The sequence below is a fragment of the Dipodomys merriami genome, unplaced genomic scaffold (genome assembly GCF_024711535.1).
Source record: "Dipodomys merriami isolate MVZ:Mamm:240054 unplaced genomic scaffold, mDipMer1.0.p SCAF_4, whole genome shotgun sequence".
NCBI lineage: Eukaryota > Metazoa > Chordata > Mammalia > Rodentia > Heteromyidae > Dipodomys > Dipodomys merriami.
The window spans coordinates 60,165,397-60,180,909 of NW_027205603.1; the positions used below are offsets into that span (position 1 = coordinate 60,165,397).

The 15,513-nt window shown below is 38.9% G+C and overlaps 1 protein-coding gene across 4 annotated transcripts in view; it reads right to left on the reverse strand.

The window, feature by feature from the left end:
• Window positions 1-15,513, reverse strand: part of Rad54b (RAD54 homolog B) — an 83,014-nt gene that overhangs the window by 19,535 nt on the left and 47,966 nt on the right. For all 4 annotated transcript variants that reach the window (XM_069991078.1, XM_069991074.1, XM_069991076.1 and 1 more), the window contains exons 5-8: window positions 14,808-15,086; window positions 7,902-8,064; window positions 3,008-3,233; window positions 83-290 (exon numbers count right to left, since the gene is read on the reverse strand). In XM_069991078.1, coding sequence (XP_069847179.1) covers window positions 83-290; window positions 3,008-3,233; window positions 7,902-8,064; window positions 14,808-15,086 — 876 coding nt within the window. The remainder of the gene's footprint in view (window positions 1-82; window positions 291-3,007; window positions 3,234-7,901; window positions 8,065-14,807; window positions 15,087-15,513) is intronic.

Sequence of the window (15,513 nt, forward strand, 5' to 3'; positions counted from 1 at the left end):
AATAGTTCTTTGGTTGTTAAGCATCAAATTACAAGTCACAGATAGACACAGAACACAAATATTCCAAAAAGTGAATACTGACCAGTTAGAATTACTCTTTTATCACAAGAGAGGCTAAGGAGGGCTGTAGTTGTCTTAATGGCACTGTTCTTCAAACGATGCCCCTCATCACAAATTAGAAGATCAAATTTTATATTCTTAATTTGGTCCAAGGAACGAAGTAACATTTCATAACTGATGATAAGAACAGAATAAAATGGGGATTTGATGAACTCTTCAACTTTGTGGCTCTGAGGAAAAAAAGATAGTATTTTACAAACCATAGGTGGAAACTGAAATCAAACTTGAGCAGCATGTTTCTGTAGTCATTTATCAAGTATTAGAACATGTTGATTCTGTCTTAGTCATCTCAGGTTTTGATAGAAAATAACCATACATGGAGTAGCCTTTTAAAAAAAAACATGAGCTGGGCACCGATGGCTCAAGCCTGTAATCCTAGCTACTCAGGAGGCTGAGATCTAAGGATCATGGTTCAAAGCCAGCCTGGAGAAAGAAAGAAAGAGAGACTCTTATCTCCAATAAACCACTCAGAAAACCAGGAGTGGCATTGTGGCTCAAGTGGTAGAGCATTAGTCTTGAGCTGAAGAGCTGAGGGACATTGCCCAGGACCAGAGTTCAAGCATTATAAACGATTAAAAAAAAAAAAAAAGACATGAATTTTGCACAGTTTTGGATGCCAGAAAGCCTGAATTCACGGTACCAATGATGTAGCTAGATTCATTATGTTTCTGATTCTATTTTGTTTCATTTCCTTCCTTGGAGCTCTCCTGAGTTTTTCTCTCTTACAGTTTATTTCCTGAGATCCAAGAAACAAAAGGCCAGATTGATGAACTCCTTAACAAATAGAAATTTAAAAAAAAAAAAAAAAGCAAAGTTACCCTGAATGACTGACCCTGGGATAATGGACGAAAGCAATGGATCAACCAGGCTATCCCAGACCAAGACCACGTAGACAACTACTATAGAAATAGAAATCTCCATTCCTTGCCTTTGCTTCTTTTTCTTATATGATACTGAGACTACTATAAGTACTTTGAAGACAGAGCTTTAGTTCACCAAGTCTCTGTCCTTTCCAGTGTGATCACACTGTAAAAAAAATATTCCTCCCTTCATTATAGCTAGTCTCTTTGACTGGCTTTCTGGGACAGGTTACAGACCCTAGTCTATTAGGACTCCCTGAATCCAGGGCCTTTGCCTAGCTCCAGTAATACCAATTTGGTAGATGAGAGCCCTCTTCCTGGATTTCAGGGGAGATAGTCTTGCTACATTCACACATGATGGAAAAAAAGGAAATGTGGGTGTCTCTTCCCTTTCTATCAAGTGCACTAATTCCATCACAAGAATTTATGACCCCATCTAAGCCTAGGACCCAAAGGTCCTGCCACCTAAAACTATGTCATGTTTTAGGTGATTAACTTACAATATGTTTTTCTTTACAATGGTAGAAAAAGATAGATAGAACTATTCTCTTTTCCCACTTCAGTATTCAAAATATGTCTAGAAATTTAGTATATTATTATAGAATAGATTATTTTACCATACTATAAGCTAATAAGCATTCTGGTCATGTGTAAGGTAAACTAGACTCAGCTATGAGGCTTACTTAGGTTATTTGAATTAACACTAATTTTCTCCTTTTCTTCCTTTCAACCGTTTCTTAGTGGTAGAGTAGCTCAAGTAGTACAGCACCTGCCTAGCATACGTAAGGTTAAATTCAAACCCAAGTGCCTCTCAAGAAATTTTACAATACAGTGGTATTCACTAGATGCTATGTCGAAAATGAACTATACAACTTGTGGGTGGGGATAGGAGGGAAAAACTGGGAGAGAGCAAAAAAAGGAGTGATGTTGTCCAAAAAGAAATGTACTCTTTGCCTGACTTACATAACTGTAACCCTCTGTACACTATCTTTATAAAAACAATAAACATTGTAAAATAAAAATCATTAACTAAGAAGCTGGTCATGGTAGCACACACATGTCATCTCAACTATGTAAGATGCATAAATAGCAGGATTTCAGTCCAGGTGAATGCAGGCAAAAAAAGTGACATCTTATTTGAAAAACGAAAGGGTAGTGGTAAAGTCCTTAGAGCGCCAGCCTAGCTGGAGTCTTCTTACAAGATGGGCCTTTAACACTCTATGTAGTCCAGGCTGGCCTCAAACTCTGGATCATTCTCTGTAGGCATCTCAAGTGCTACCATTACTGGAATTCACCACATCTGGCTGCATTTTTCAAGTTATGCTATCAAATGGTCCCATTATTCTTAAACAAACACTTACAAATTGAGAGTTAAGGCTTCAACATATGAATTTGGGTAGGATCCAAATATTTATTCCATAACAACTCAAAATCATAATGAAGCCAATATTCCATTTTTTGTACAAAGAGATTGAGGAATTATATACACTGTATCATAAAAAGCACTAAAGTATTGATTTGAATCACTAAAGATTTTTTTTTTTTTGGTCGGTTGTGGGGACTGAACTCTGGTCGTGGGAGCTATCCCTCCGCTCTTCAGCTCAAAGCTAGCTCTCTACCACTTGAGCCACAGTGCCACTTCCTGCTTTTTCTGTTTATGTGGTGCTGAGGAATCAAACCCAGGGCCTCATACATGCGAGGCCAAGGCAAGCACTGAGCCATCTTCCCAGCCCTGCTAGAGATTTTTTTTTTGTCGGTTGTGGGGCTTGAACTCTGGGCTTGGGCACTGTCCCTCAGCTCTTCAGCTCAAGGCAAGCGCTCTACTACTTGAGCCATAGCATCACTTCCGGTTTTCTAGTGGTTTATTGGAGATAAGAGTCTCACGGACTTTCCTGCCTGGGCTGGCTTTGAACCATGATCCTCAGATCTCAGCCTCCTGTGTAGCTAGGATTACAGGTGTGAGCCACTGGTACCTGGCTTAGAGATTTTTAAGTATGACCAAGGCTAGGCTTTTAAAAGTCTCTTACCTGATCAATAGTAAATACTTTGATCCTTTCACTTCCTAGCCATTTTTGAAATTCTTTCTTCCAATTATTCACCAAGCTTCCAGGTGTGACAATAAGTGTCTTCTTTATTACTGGCTTGCCTCCATAGGGCCCCTGACACTGTAGAGTCCAGATGAGTGAAATACACTGCAACGTTTTCCCTAAACCCATTTCATCAGCAAGAATAGCTCCAAATCTGCCATTCATTCTGTTAGAAATAATTGTACTTAATCACAAATAATAAATAATAAAAAAACAGAGTAACATTTTTGCAGTAACAACAAATTACTCTTCCTAGTATATTCTAATTTATAGAATATTACTTTTACAAATTTGACAATTACATCTATTACATATTATTAACTAATATATATTATATATATCTGAAATTAAAGAGTTGAATATTATCTATTACTGCTATATGTCCATATTTGGTAACAAGAATACAATCATTATAGCTGTATTTGCACAATTTAACTGTAACTCTATTTCTCATCACTAACAGTTGAACAATTTTTACCAGACTCAGTATTAGATATCAAAACAGTTCAAAATATATGATAACTTTAATCAGTAAGACTTACTGAACTAAATTTATTTAGAATATTCTAAAATACTTATTTAAAATATGAAGAATTTATGCATCTCTGGCAGATTATGAAGTTCTGAACAAAAATAGCTTCCTAGATTATGATTTTTAAACCTACTGAATACTTGTTCTAATCCACATAATTTAGTAAAACAGTTTTATACAATCTCTTAATGCAATTTAAAATTGTTATTAATATTATTAAGATATTTTAAAGCCCTTAGATATAAACATATATATATTAAAAGCTTAGAGAGCCCAAAGAAATTAGATATTCTCATAAATATAATTATAGTTTGTTAGTTATCAATTCCTTAATAATTAATAGAAAAAGAACCATATACTTTTTTTCGTGAGGCTTGAAGTCTGGGCCTGGGCGCTGTCCTTCAGCTCTTCAGCTCAAGGCAAGCACTCTACCACTTGAACCACAGTGCCACTTCCGGTTTGCTGGTGGTTAATTGGAGATATGAGTCTCAAGGACTTTTCTGCCCAGGCTTGGCTTTGAACCACAATCCTCAGATCACAGCCTCCTGAGTAAGTAGAATTACAGGCATGAGCCACCAGTGCCCATCTATAAATTTTTATTTCGAGATACAGAGAAAAAGTTGTCAATAGGAATCATAGCCACTACTATTGTTTTAGATAAACAATTGACCAATACAGACAAATGTCAGTCTGTATATGTCTAGTAGAAAAAATAGAAATGTATCTTTTCATGGAAAGAGGAAAATGATCAGGCAAGCTACATAGAGAAGCACCTTGTGCAAAACTTTAAAAGATAAAGAGTCTCTGATTGGGCAGTTTAATATACTTAAGAGCTTGAACTCAATGAGGTTCAAGGGAGAAATACAAATATATAAAACTGGCAAGGAGGCAGAAGACAAAAGACTGGGCTATCTTGAAGGTTTAGGCTCTATCTCACATATCTGAATCTCCCAAAAGAGCAGTCTTTCTAAAGAAATATACTCTTTATCTGACTTATGTAACTGTAATCACTCTGTACATCATCAGTAAAATTAATTTTAAAAAAGAAAAAACAATGAATGTACTTGAAAAAAATCATCTTAAGTGAAGTAAGTCAGGCCCAAAGAGTCAAAGGTCAAATGTTTTCTTTCATGTGTGTTCTCTCATATGTGGAAGCTATAACTAATTTATGATGTACTAGTAAATCCTTCAGGGATAAATGCAAGTATACACAAGGTATTAACCAAAATGCTGTATTTTCAGGCCAAGAATTCAGATGGTGTAGTTTTTTTTAGAAAAGCTAACTCACAGTCCAACAAAATGAATACCAGGAAATAGATAGTGAAAAATGGGGAATGGGACACCAGGGAGAGGGAAGAATCTAGTAGGTCCTATGTGTGGACTATGAGAAATGTCTCTAGTAGGCAGCTTGCAGTTGCTTACAGTAGGACATTATCAGTGTGTGAAGAAACTGTGGGGGCCAAGGAGTTATAGGCATCCTGACCTGTTATCACTAGCTCTTTGATACCCAGTTCAAGCCCCATGACTGGCATATACAAAAAAATTAAAAACCAAATCTTGGCTGCACATAACATAAAATAACTACATTTCTTTTTATTTGCCCCTTTCCCCATCTTTTCCTTTTTTGTGCTGGTCCTGGGACTTGAACTCAGGGCCTGGTACTATCCCTGAGCTTTTGTGTTCAAGGCTAGTACTCTACCACTTGAGTCACCATAGCTCCACTCCCAGCTTTTAGAGTTTAATTGGAGATAAGAGTCTCATGAACTTGGCTGTCCACACTGGTTTTGAACTGTGATCATCAGATGTCAGCCTCCTGAGTAGCTAGGATTACAGGTATGAGCCACTGGCACCCAGCCCTTTTCTTTTTACATTGTAGTAGAACCAGGGCTTGAACTTAGAACCTTGAATAGGCTCAGCTTTTTCTATTCATGGCTGGCACTTTACCACTTGAGCCACACCTCCAGTCCACACTACTATGTTTCTAGAGATATAACTTCCTAGGACCACTGTAGTGGGATGGCAGAAAAGCACAGGAATTAAATAATATCTAAAAGATTTAAATAATTGGGCTGGGAATGTGGCTTAGTGGTAGAGTACTTGCCTAGCATGCTTGAAGCCCTGGGTTTGATTCCTCAGCACCACATAAAGAGAAAAAGCCAGAAATGGTGCTGTGGCTCAAGTGGTAGAGTGCTACCTTGAGCAAAAGCAGCTCAGGACAGTGCCTAGGCCCTAAGTTCAAGCCCAAGACGGGAAGGGACGGGAAGGGACGGGAAGGGACGGGCAGGGCAGGGCAGGGCAGGGCAGGGCAGGGCAGGGCAGGGCAGGGCAGGGCAGGGCAGGGCAGGGCAGGAAGGCGGGCTCAGGTTAGATTAGAACAGAAGAAATAAAAAAAATAATTCCTGGGGCTGGGAAGGTGGCTCAGTGGTAGAGTGCTTGCCTTGCAGGCACAAGGCCCTGGGTTCGATTCCTTAGCACCACATAAGCAGAAAAAGCTAGAGGTGGTGCTGTGGCTCAAGTGGTAGAGTGCTAGCCTTGAGCTGAAGAGCTGAGGGACAGCGCCCAGGCCCAGAGTTCAGGCTCCATGAACAACAAAAGAAAAAAAGAAAAAAAATAGTAATTCCCAAGCCTATTGAGATAAGATAATCAAGAGAACAATAGATTTGGGAGAGAATATGAACCTAGTTAAAAGTTTCAAGCACCAGGCATGGTGGCACATGATTATAATCCCAACATTCTATACTATACTTTTTTCCTTTTATTTTCCTTTTCTTTTTTTTTTTTGTTAAAGAAAACAATTTAAAAGGTGATTTTTTTAAGTAGAGGTAAGATATTATTTTTAATTTTCATAAGCAAAATTAAAAGCTTCTTCCATCTGCTCATATAACCTATTATCATGCTAAAAACAAGCTTTCATTATATCACATTAAGATTTACAGTATTTATGTTCATTTGAGTAATTTTATAAGCTACTTAAAGCCCATGAGAGCAATGGTCCTAACCCTGTACACCCACTTCCTAGCAAGTTATCTGGCACATGGTATCCTTAGAGGAGCCATTTGTTTGTTTGCCAGTACTAAGGTTTGAACTCAGCACCTTACATTTGCTAGGAAATTAGTCTAACATGCCAGTCACAACTCCAACCATTTTTTGGGGGGGGGAGGTCTGGTTGTGGTGCCTGAACTCTGGGCCTAGGTGCTGTCCCTCAGCTCTTCAGCTCAAGGCTAGCACTCTACCACTTGAGCCACAGCACCACTTCTGGCTTTTTTCTTTTTGCTTATGTTGTGCTGAGGAATCGAACCCAGGGCCTCAGGCATGCAAGGCAAGCGCTCTACCACTGAGCCACCTTCCCAGCCCAACCATTTTCTTTTAGTTGTTTTACAAATAGGATCTTCAGCTTTTTGTCCAGTCCAGCCTTTGACTTCCTTTATCTGCCTACCAATCAGCCTTGAGCTGAAGAACTGAGGGACAGTACCCATGCCCAGAGTTCAGGCTCCACGACCATAAAAAAAAATTTTAAAAATTAAAAATAAATAAAAAAATAACCAGCACAAATGGGAGCTGGAGGAATGACTCAGCAGTATCAAACAGCCTGGCAAACATGATGCTCTGAATTCAAATCCCAGTTCAAAAAAAAAAAAGGGAGGGCTGGGAGGTTGGCTCAGTGATAGAGTACTTGCCTCACATGCATGAGACCCTGAGTTTGGTTCCTCAACACCACTTAAGCAGAAAAAAAAGAAAAAGCTGGAAGTGGTGCTGTGGCTCCAGTAGTAGGGCGCTAGCTTTGAGCTGAAGAACTGAGGGACAGCACCCAGGCCCAGAGGACAAAAAAAAAAAAAAAAAAAAAAAAAACCACTTGTGGGTTGGGACAGGAGGGAAAAGCTGGAAAAGCAAGGAAAGAGAGGACATTGTTCAAAAAGAAACATATTCTTAGAAGTAGCACTGTGGCTCAAGTGGTAGAGTGCTAGCCTTGAGCTGAAGAGCTCAGGGACAGCCTCTAGGACTAGAGTTCAAGCCCCATGACCAATCAAAAGGCAAAAAAAAAAAAAAGGAAAAAATCTAAAAAGATACTGCTGGAAAAGAAAAAAACAAAAAACAACCATGCACAATATGTGCCTACCAAGAAGCTGAGATGACTGGCATGAGTCACCACAGAGCTATAGCAACCTTTGGAATAAGTAAGTGAAAGTATGCCTTTCCTAGCAACTAAATTACATACTGTACTCTTGAAATTTATTCAGCGATTATTTTGTTACAGGTTAAATAAAAACTAAGATTAGACTATTAAATTATTTATTTTCCTACCTCATTCCCATTACACATTCATAAAGGAATATGATTCCTTCTTTCTGATGTGGTCGAAGGCAATACACAAGGTGAGGATCCACCACCACATCCACAAGGGGGCTACAATTCTTATTAAACATCCACTGATGATTCTTGTCTGGTCGTGGCATTACAAGTGAATCTTACAAAAATGAGGAGGGAAGAATAATTATAAATGTTATTTCACTTTGTCAGCAACTATTTTGTTTTCACTACTCCTAACAGAACTTTATCATTTTATAGCATTATATATATATATGAAATATGTTATATATGTGTATATGTGTATATATATTTGTATACATACATTTATAAATAATTATATGTATACATACATATATATATGTATACATACATATATATGTATATATATATACATATATATATATATATATTTGAAATTTAGGGCAGGCATAGTAGTATTATACAGGAATTCAATTGTGAGAAACAGGCCGAAGTTAAATCGGAGTCTTTATTGAAAGCCAGTGACGGCACACAGAATCATGTCCCCCAAAAATCTTGCAGCCTCCAACATGCTTAATACTGTTAGGAAATGGAGCCACGAGGGTAGCAAAGAAAGCACAGAAAACAATTTCAACAAACCAGATCAACTCTAATGTAGATCTTCAGCTTTTTGCCCAGTCCAGCCTTTGACTTCCTTTATCTGTCTACCAATCAGCCTTGAGCTGAAGAACTAAGGGACCTGGGGAGTCAGGAGACACCATATACAACGCAATGGTGGCAGGGGCCAAGAGGCCTAAATAGGGTCATGGTTAAGGGGCAGAATCACAGGGAGCTCTAGAGCTCAGAGTCTCATGAATTCATGGTACAGGTCTGAAAGGTCTGGGAACCTATTGTCCAAGTCCACACACTCCTTTTGTAATTCAGGCACCTATCACCTGGGAGTGAGGGTGGGGAAGTGGAACTACATTTCTAGAGTACTAAGATGCCAAGATGGCATGACTTACACCCATTATCCATATTTCAGTGGTACATACCTACAATTCCTACACAGAGAAGGTAGAGGCAAGAGCATAAGTTGTAGGCCACATCATGTCTCCAAAACAGCCTAGAAATTTATTGACACTAATAAAGAGTACAAAATTTAAAAGGAAATTCTCATGTCTTATTATTGTAAGATTTCAAGAAAAGAACTACAAAGAGCTTTCCAAACTTCATATGCTCAAAAAAGCTTCAATACCACTGGAATTCATGATTGCCTAATAAGGAATTCAGTAAGCCACAACATTCACTAGTTTAGTATTCAGAGCAAAGGAAACTCTTTCCACTTGAAGCACAAGTTGGAATTTTGCCAAGATGCATTTGCTAACTAACGTCCACAGCTTCTCATTCTGAAAGAACTCCTCAAACATAATATAAAGGCTCTATTTATTTTCAGTCCTGTACACACTAACATTGACCATTACTCCTATTAATCATAATTTAGAAGGAATGCCAAACTTTCCATTAGTCTAGCCATTATTATTTGTTTAAAGTTAATTATTACATTCATGGATTTGAAATTCATGAAGCTCTGCAAAGCAGCATGAAGTAATTATCGAATAACAATGTAATTCTTTAGAAATATGCTAACAAAATTTGAAAGATTTTCTAAAACTGCATCAATAAGACAGAATCAGTTATAACTAGAGGGCAAGTTTCAATTGACAAACCTGAACATAATAAGCCTATTCAAATTATTTTGGGGGTATATTTGCATATTTATATCATGGTGAAAAACTGAATTTGATCCAAAGATAAAAAGAAGGAAAAAAGAGAATGAAAAAGAGATGAGAAATGGCAATAAAAAGAAACAGGGCCGGGCACTGGTGGCGCACACCTGTATTCCTAGCTACTGAAGAGGCTGAGATCTGAGGTGGTTAAAAGCCAGCCAGGGCAGGAAAGTCTGTGAGACTCTTATTTCCAATAAACCACCAGAAAACTGGAAGTGGCGCTGTGGCTCAAGTGGGAGAGTGCCTGCCTTGAGCTGAAGAGCTGAGGGACAGCACCGAGGACCAGAGTTCAAGCCCCATTACCAACAAAAAGAAAAGAAGGCAGGAAGGCAAGAAAACAGGCAGGCAGGCAGGCAGGCAGGCAGGCAGGCGGAAGGGAGGGAGGGAGGGAAGAAGGAAGGAAAAGGAAGGAAGGAAGGAAGGAAGGAAGGAAGGAAGGAAGGAAGGAAGGAAGGAAGGAAGGAAGGAAGGAAGGAAGGAGGTTCCAGTAGCTTAAATAAATATCCATCATGTAGAATCACAAAGCCCTGGAATGGGACCATGGTTCTATTTACCATTAGCAACTGCCCAGAGAACAAGCTTTCCCAAGTTTCTGAGTAAATGAAAAAGGTTTCATATCTGAGTCAATTCTTAGGTATACATTGAGGAAGTAAAAATTTTAGTCCATGGCTTTCCTATACTGGAGCAAACCAAGAATAATTCTTTGTGAATCTGCAACAAAGAAATGCCAACACTTCTTTGCTTCCCCGTCTTTAAGGACAAGAGACACAGCAATAGTAGCTCACACTGTTAGTCCTAGCTACTTGGGAAGCTGAGATTGAAGGATCTTACTTTGAGGTCAGTCTGGTCAGTTCCCAAGATCCCTCAACTAATAGCTGAATGTCGTGGTACCCAACTGTGATCTAAGCTCTGCTGGGAAGTGTAAAATAGGAGGATCACAGTCCAAACAGATCTAGACAAAGAGACCATATGTTAAGCAGTAGACCACCTGCCTAGCAAGCACAAAGCTCTGAGTTCCAACCCAACACTATAGTGGGAGGGGTGCTATAATCTCAATCATTCAGGAGTCAGTGGAGACTATCTCACAAAACAATCCAGTCAGGTACCAGTAGCTTACACTTGTAGTTCTAGCTTCTTGGGTGGGTGAGAACAGTTAGACTGTGGTTTAAGACCAGGCTAGGAAGAAAAAAAGAACCCTTCTCTTCTCTGAGAATCCTTCTCAACCCATAGTTTGGCACAATGGTACTCACCTGTCATTCCAGCAATGATAGCAAGTCTACAAGTAGACAAGTCATGGGTTAGATTATCTCACCAGCCTGCAAATGTAAAGCCCTGAGTTCAAACCCCAGTACTAAAGGAAAAAACATTCAGATATGGTGACACATGCCTTGTAATCTCAGGAACTCAGAAAGTAGAACGAAGGATGCAGACTGAGGCTGGACCCAACGCAATGTGAAACCCTATTTGAAAAATCAGAGGGTGTGGTTCAAGTAGGAAAGTGTTTACCTAGAATCATGTAAGTCCTCCTACCACATACACAAAAAAGACAAGATGGGCTGGGCGCTGGTGGCTCACGCCTGTAATCCTAGCTACTCAGGAGGCTGAGATCTGAGGATAGCGGTTCAAAGCCAGCCTGGGCAGGAGAGACCGTGAGACTCCTATCTCCAATAAACCACCAGAAAACCGGAAGTGGCACTGTAGCTCAAGTGGTAGAGCACTCGCCTTGAGCTGAAGAGCTGAGGGACAGCGCCCAGGCCCAGAGTTCAAGCCCCACGACCGACAAAAAAAAAAGACAAGATGGAAGAGATAAAAATCACATGGTACTCAAGCAAGAACTATAGTGTCATAACAAAAAAATAAATAAATAAAGCCTATCATCTAACATAATTATGAGAGCCTGAAAATCCAAGCTGTAAGACCCTGAAAGGATTGGGAGTTTAGAATGCCTTCTCCAAATACACTCTGAGAATTTTCCTGGAGGAGTCAATTGGTCCTGACTTAACAGGAACTCAGATTCCACCCTAAACTGTGTGGGAGCCTGACAGTAGACTTAGGTTTATGTAAATTATAGGCTGTTTCCTTCCCAGAATAAGGTCACCTACCACTTGTATTCAAAATATTGTCACATGTCGAAGTTTGTACCTTACTTCCTTGCACAAGACCAATAAAAAAAATAATAAATAAATAAATAAAAACCTTGGTTAATAGTTAATGGAACCGTGGGATCTGTTGCTGGCAAAAGGCTACAGGTGCCCTGGTGCTCCAAATCTCAGTTCCATGGTCCGGTGTCCATCACTGAGTTGCTCCCAACTAAAGAGCACCTGGTAGGGTGCAACACAAAAGATTCATTTTTTTTTCCCCAGTATTGAGTACTACATGGATTTGTTTTGTTTTGTTTTGTTAGTGCCAGTTCTGAGTCTTGAACCCAGGGTCTAGACACTGTCCATGAGATTTTTACTCAAGGCTAGTGGTCTGTCACCTGAGCCACAACTCTACCTCCAGCTTTTTGATGATTAGATTTTTTTTTTCCCAGTCCTGGGGCTTGAATTCAGGGCCTGGGCCCTGTCCCTGAGACTCTTCAAGCTCAAGGCTCACAATCTACCACTTGAGCCACAATGCTACTTCCTGGTGATTAATTAGAGATAAGAATCTAAAGGTCTTTCCTGCCTGGGTTGGTTTTGAACTGTAATCCTCAAACCTCAGACTCCTGACTATGATTACACACACGTAAACCTACCATCACCAGCTTCTCATGTATAGTTTTAAGTGTACAACCTAATTGTCCTTGATATAGTAAATAAATGTGAATACCCATTTACACAAAGTATTTTCATCCTTACATATACAAGTACACATATACTTATATAGAGAGAAATTTTAAAAATCACGCTAAAATTTCTCATTCTATAAATATTTATTGGAAAAGTATGTATATATGTATGTATGTATTAAAGTAGGCACTCTAAATCTCTGGCTATTATTAGAACCCACATTTTAAACTAAACATTAGCAAAGTAAATGATTATCCAAGAGGTCAAAGAACCAGTTAGTTCAGTAGCAAAACCACAAACCAGTTCAGGTATTTAATAAGCACAGTGTTCTTTTCAGTTACCCACAGCCCTCTAATTGTGTAAGAAAAAGACGAAGAGAAAGGAAAAGAGTGAGGGTTGTTAAAGGAGTTGTTAGAAAAGCTCTTTTCTTTTCTGAATAAAAACAAATTTCATGAGCATAGCCTTCCACTCTACATATTTTACAGCCTTCAGATAGAGAAACAGAAAATTTTAAATGTGAGTGTTGCTCTTAATTATGATGTTGAATTATGATGTTGTTAAATTTAGATCAGTTAGTTCTGCTTTCTGGACCTCTGTTCCCTAAAATGCAAAGTGAATGATCTAAATGATCTCAAATATCCCTTTCTCTCAAATGGAACGCAGTAACTGTGACTTTATTGTTGATTTTGTGTGTATATGTGGGTGTGGATGCACGTGTGTGTGTGTGTGTGTGTGTGTGTGTGTGTGTGTGTGTGTGTGTGTGTGTGTGTGTGTGTGTGTGTGTGTGTGTGTGTGTGTGTGTGTGTGTGTGTGTGTGTGTGTGTGTGTGTGTGTGTGTGTGTGTGTGTGTGTGTGTGTGTGTGTGTGTGTGTGTGTGCATGCCAGCACTGGAGCTTAAACCCAGGGCCTGGACACTCTCTTAGCTTTTCTGAGCAAGGGTTGTGCTCTACCACTTGAAGAGCTCCACTTCAGGCCTTCTGGTGATTACTTGGAGATAAAAAGGCTTATTTACTTTCCATTTCAGGCTGGTTTTGAACCTTGGTCTTGAACATCTAGGGTTATAGATGTGAATCACCAGCACCCAGATTTTGATTGTTTTTTGAGACAAGGTCTTGGTATTTGGCTCAGGCTGTCCTAGAACTCATGATCCTCCCAATTCAGCCTCCCCAAGTACTAAATCACACAGGGACAAATGAGAAGTTGTTTTGCTTCTAGGTAAAACAATCAAGAAATTCACAAGTCCAGGATCACATGCTTGTGATCCCAGTACTGAGACACGGAAGAAGCTTGAATTCAAAACCAGCCTGAGCTACTTAACAAGACCAGACAATAGAGAGACAGACAATGATCAAACAAAAGAACAATCAGAAATGGATTAGGTTTCATTTTATAATATAATGTGCTGCTTTTTTTCATGCCAGGCCTGAACACTGTCTCTTAACCACAGCTCCACTTCTGGCTTTTTTTGGTGCTTAATTAAAGATAAGAGTCTGGCTTTTTTGGTGCTTAATTGAAGATAAGTCTTGGGGGCTTTCTTGTCCAAACAGGCTTTGAACCTCATTCCTAAAATAGACTCCTGAGTAAATATGTGAACCATCTGCACCTGGTTAAGTAATGTGATCTTTTTAAGTTATATTTACTAATGTGAAAATTGACTGAATTAACTTGAACTTTCACAGGCAAAATCTGAACTTTCTCCATCATCCACCAGTAACAGCACCAGCATGTTCAACATCACTATATTAATGCATGTGATCAAAGCACATAATCTTCAAACCAAAAGTATAGTCATAATCCAACTACATGAAATTACTTATTTTTCTCCTTACTATCCAAGTTATATTTGTATGTATTTTTGTGTATATAAACCTAAGATAATGATTTTTTTTAAATATACATAGCATTTTGATTACTTGATTCTTTTTTTTTTAACTGTGAAAATACTGTACAGAGGGGTTACAATTACATGGGCAAGATAATGAGTACATTTCTTATCAAGCATTGTAGCCGCTTCCTTTGTTTCGCCTTCCCATCCCTTCCCATTCCTTCCCATCCTCCCCCACCTCCCCACCCAATCCTCCCCGCACTGCCCCCCCCACCAAAGTTGTAAAGTTCATTTTCAACATAACGACTTGTACATCTCATTGTTGCAATGGGTCCCCTGTATCCCTATTTAAACGACTTGATTCTTAAGATTATGTATTTATATATTAAGGAATTTCCAGACTCTTATTATTTGATTTTAATATTATCTCTTATATTAGATTGTGTCTCTAGAGAAAAATTCCCACCTGTGAATTTGAAAACAAAATTTAATCTTCAAATTTACATACCAAAATCTTTTGACAATAAAAAAATTCAAATTATTTTTAAAACCTTACTTGGTGTATTTGGGTCATGGCGTGGTTTGCAACTTTGGAAATCATACTGCCTATTTTCCTTTGCACTTGGTTCACAAACACTTTTAAATGGCTTAGAAAGGTACTTTCTGGCAGGCTGAGAATTTGAAATAGCAGTACTTCCTCCTCCAAGCTGAAAACACCTTCCACTGTTGAAGTCATCTGAAGTAATTATACCCATGATTTCTATTTCTTTTCCACCAATCGTAAGTGTTTGGCCTTCTTCTATATTCTCAAGCTCTCTGAATTTATATCCGATGCCTTGGAGAAAGAAAAAATTTATTGAGCTGTGGAAAATGAAAATTGTGTTTTACATGTAAATAGCCTATATACCTCATTAGCCAGAATGGAAACGTAATTTGTCATTTTGTTTAAGAAAAAAGCTAAAAACAGAAGACGTAACAATAGTTATTGGGCTAGGAAGGTGGCTCAGTGGTAGAGCACTTGCCTTGCATGCCTGAGGCCCTGGCACCACATAAGCAAAAAGAAAAAAACCGGAAGTGGTGCTGTAGCTCAAGTGGTAGAGTGCTAGCCTTGAGCAGAAGAGCTGAGGGACAGCGCCCAGGCCCAGAGTTCAGGCCCCACGACCAGACCCCCCCCCCCAAAAAAAAAAAACCAATTATTAAAAACTAGTCACATTTTAGAGAAGTTTTTTTTTCTTTTTTTTTTTTTCTTTTTCTTTTTTGCT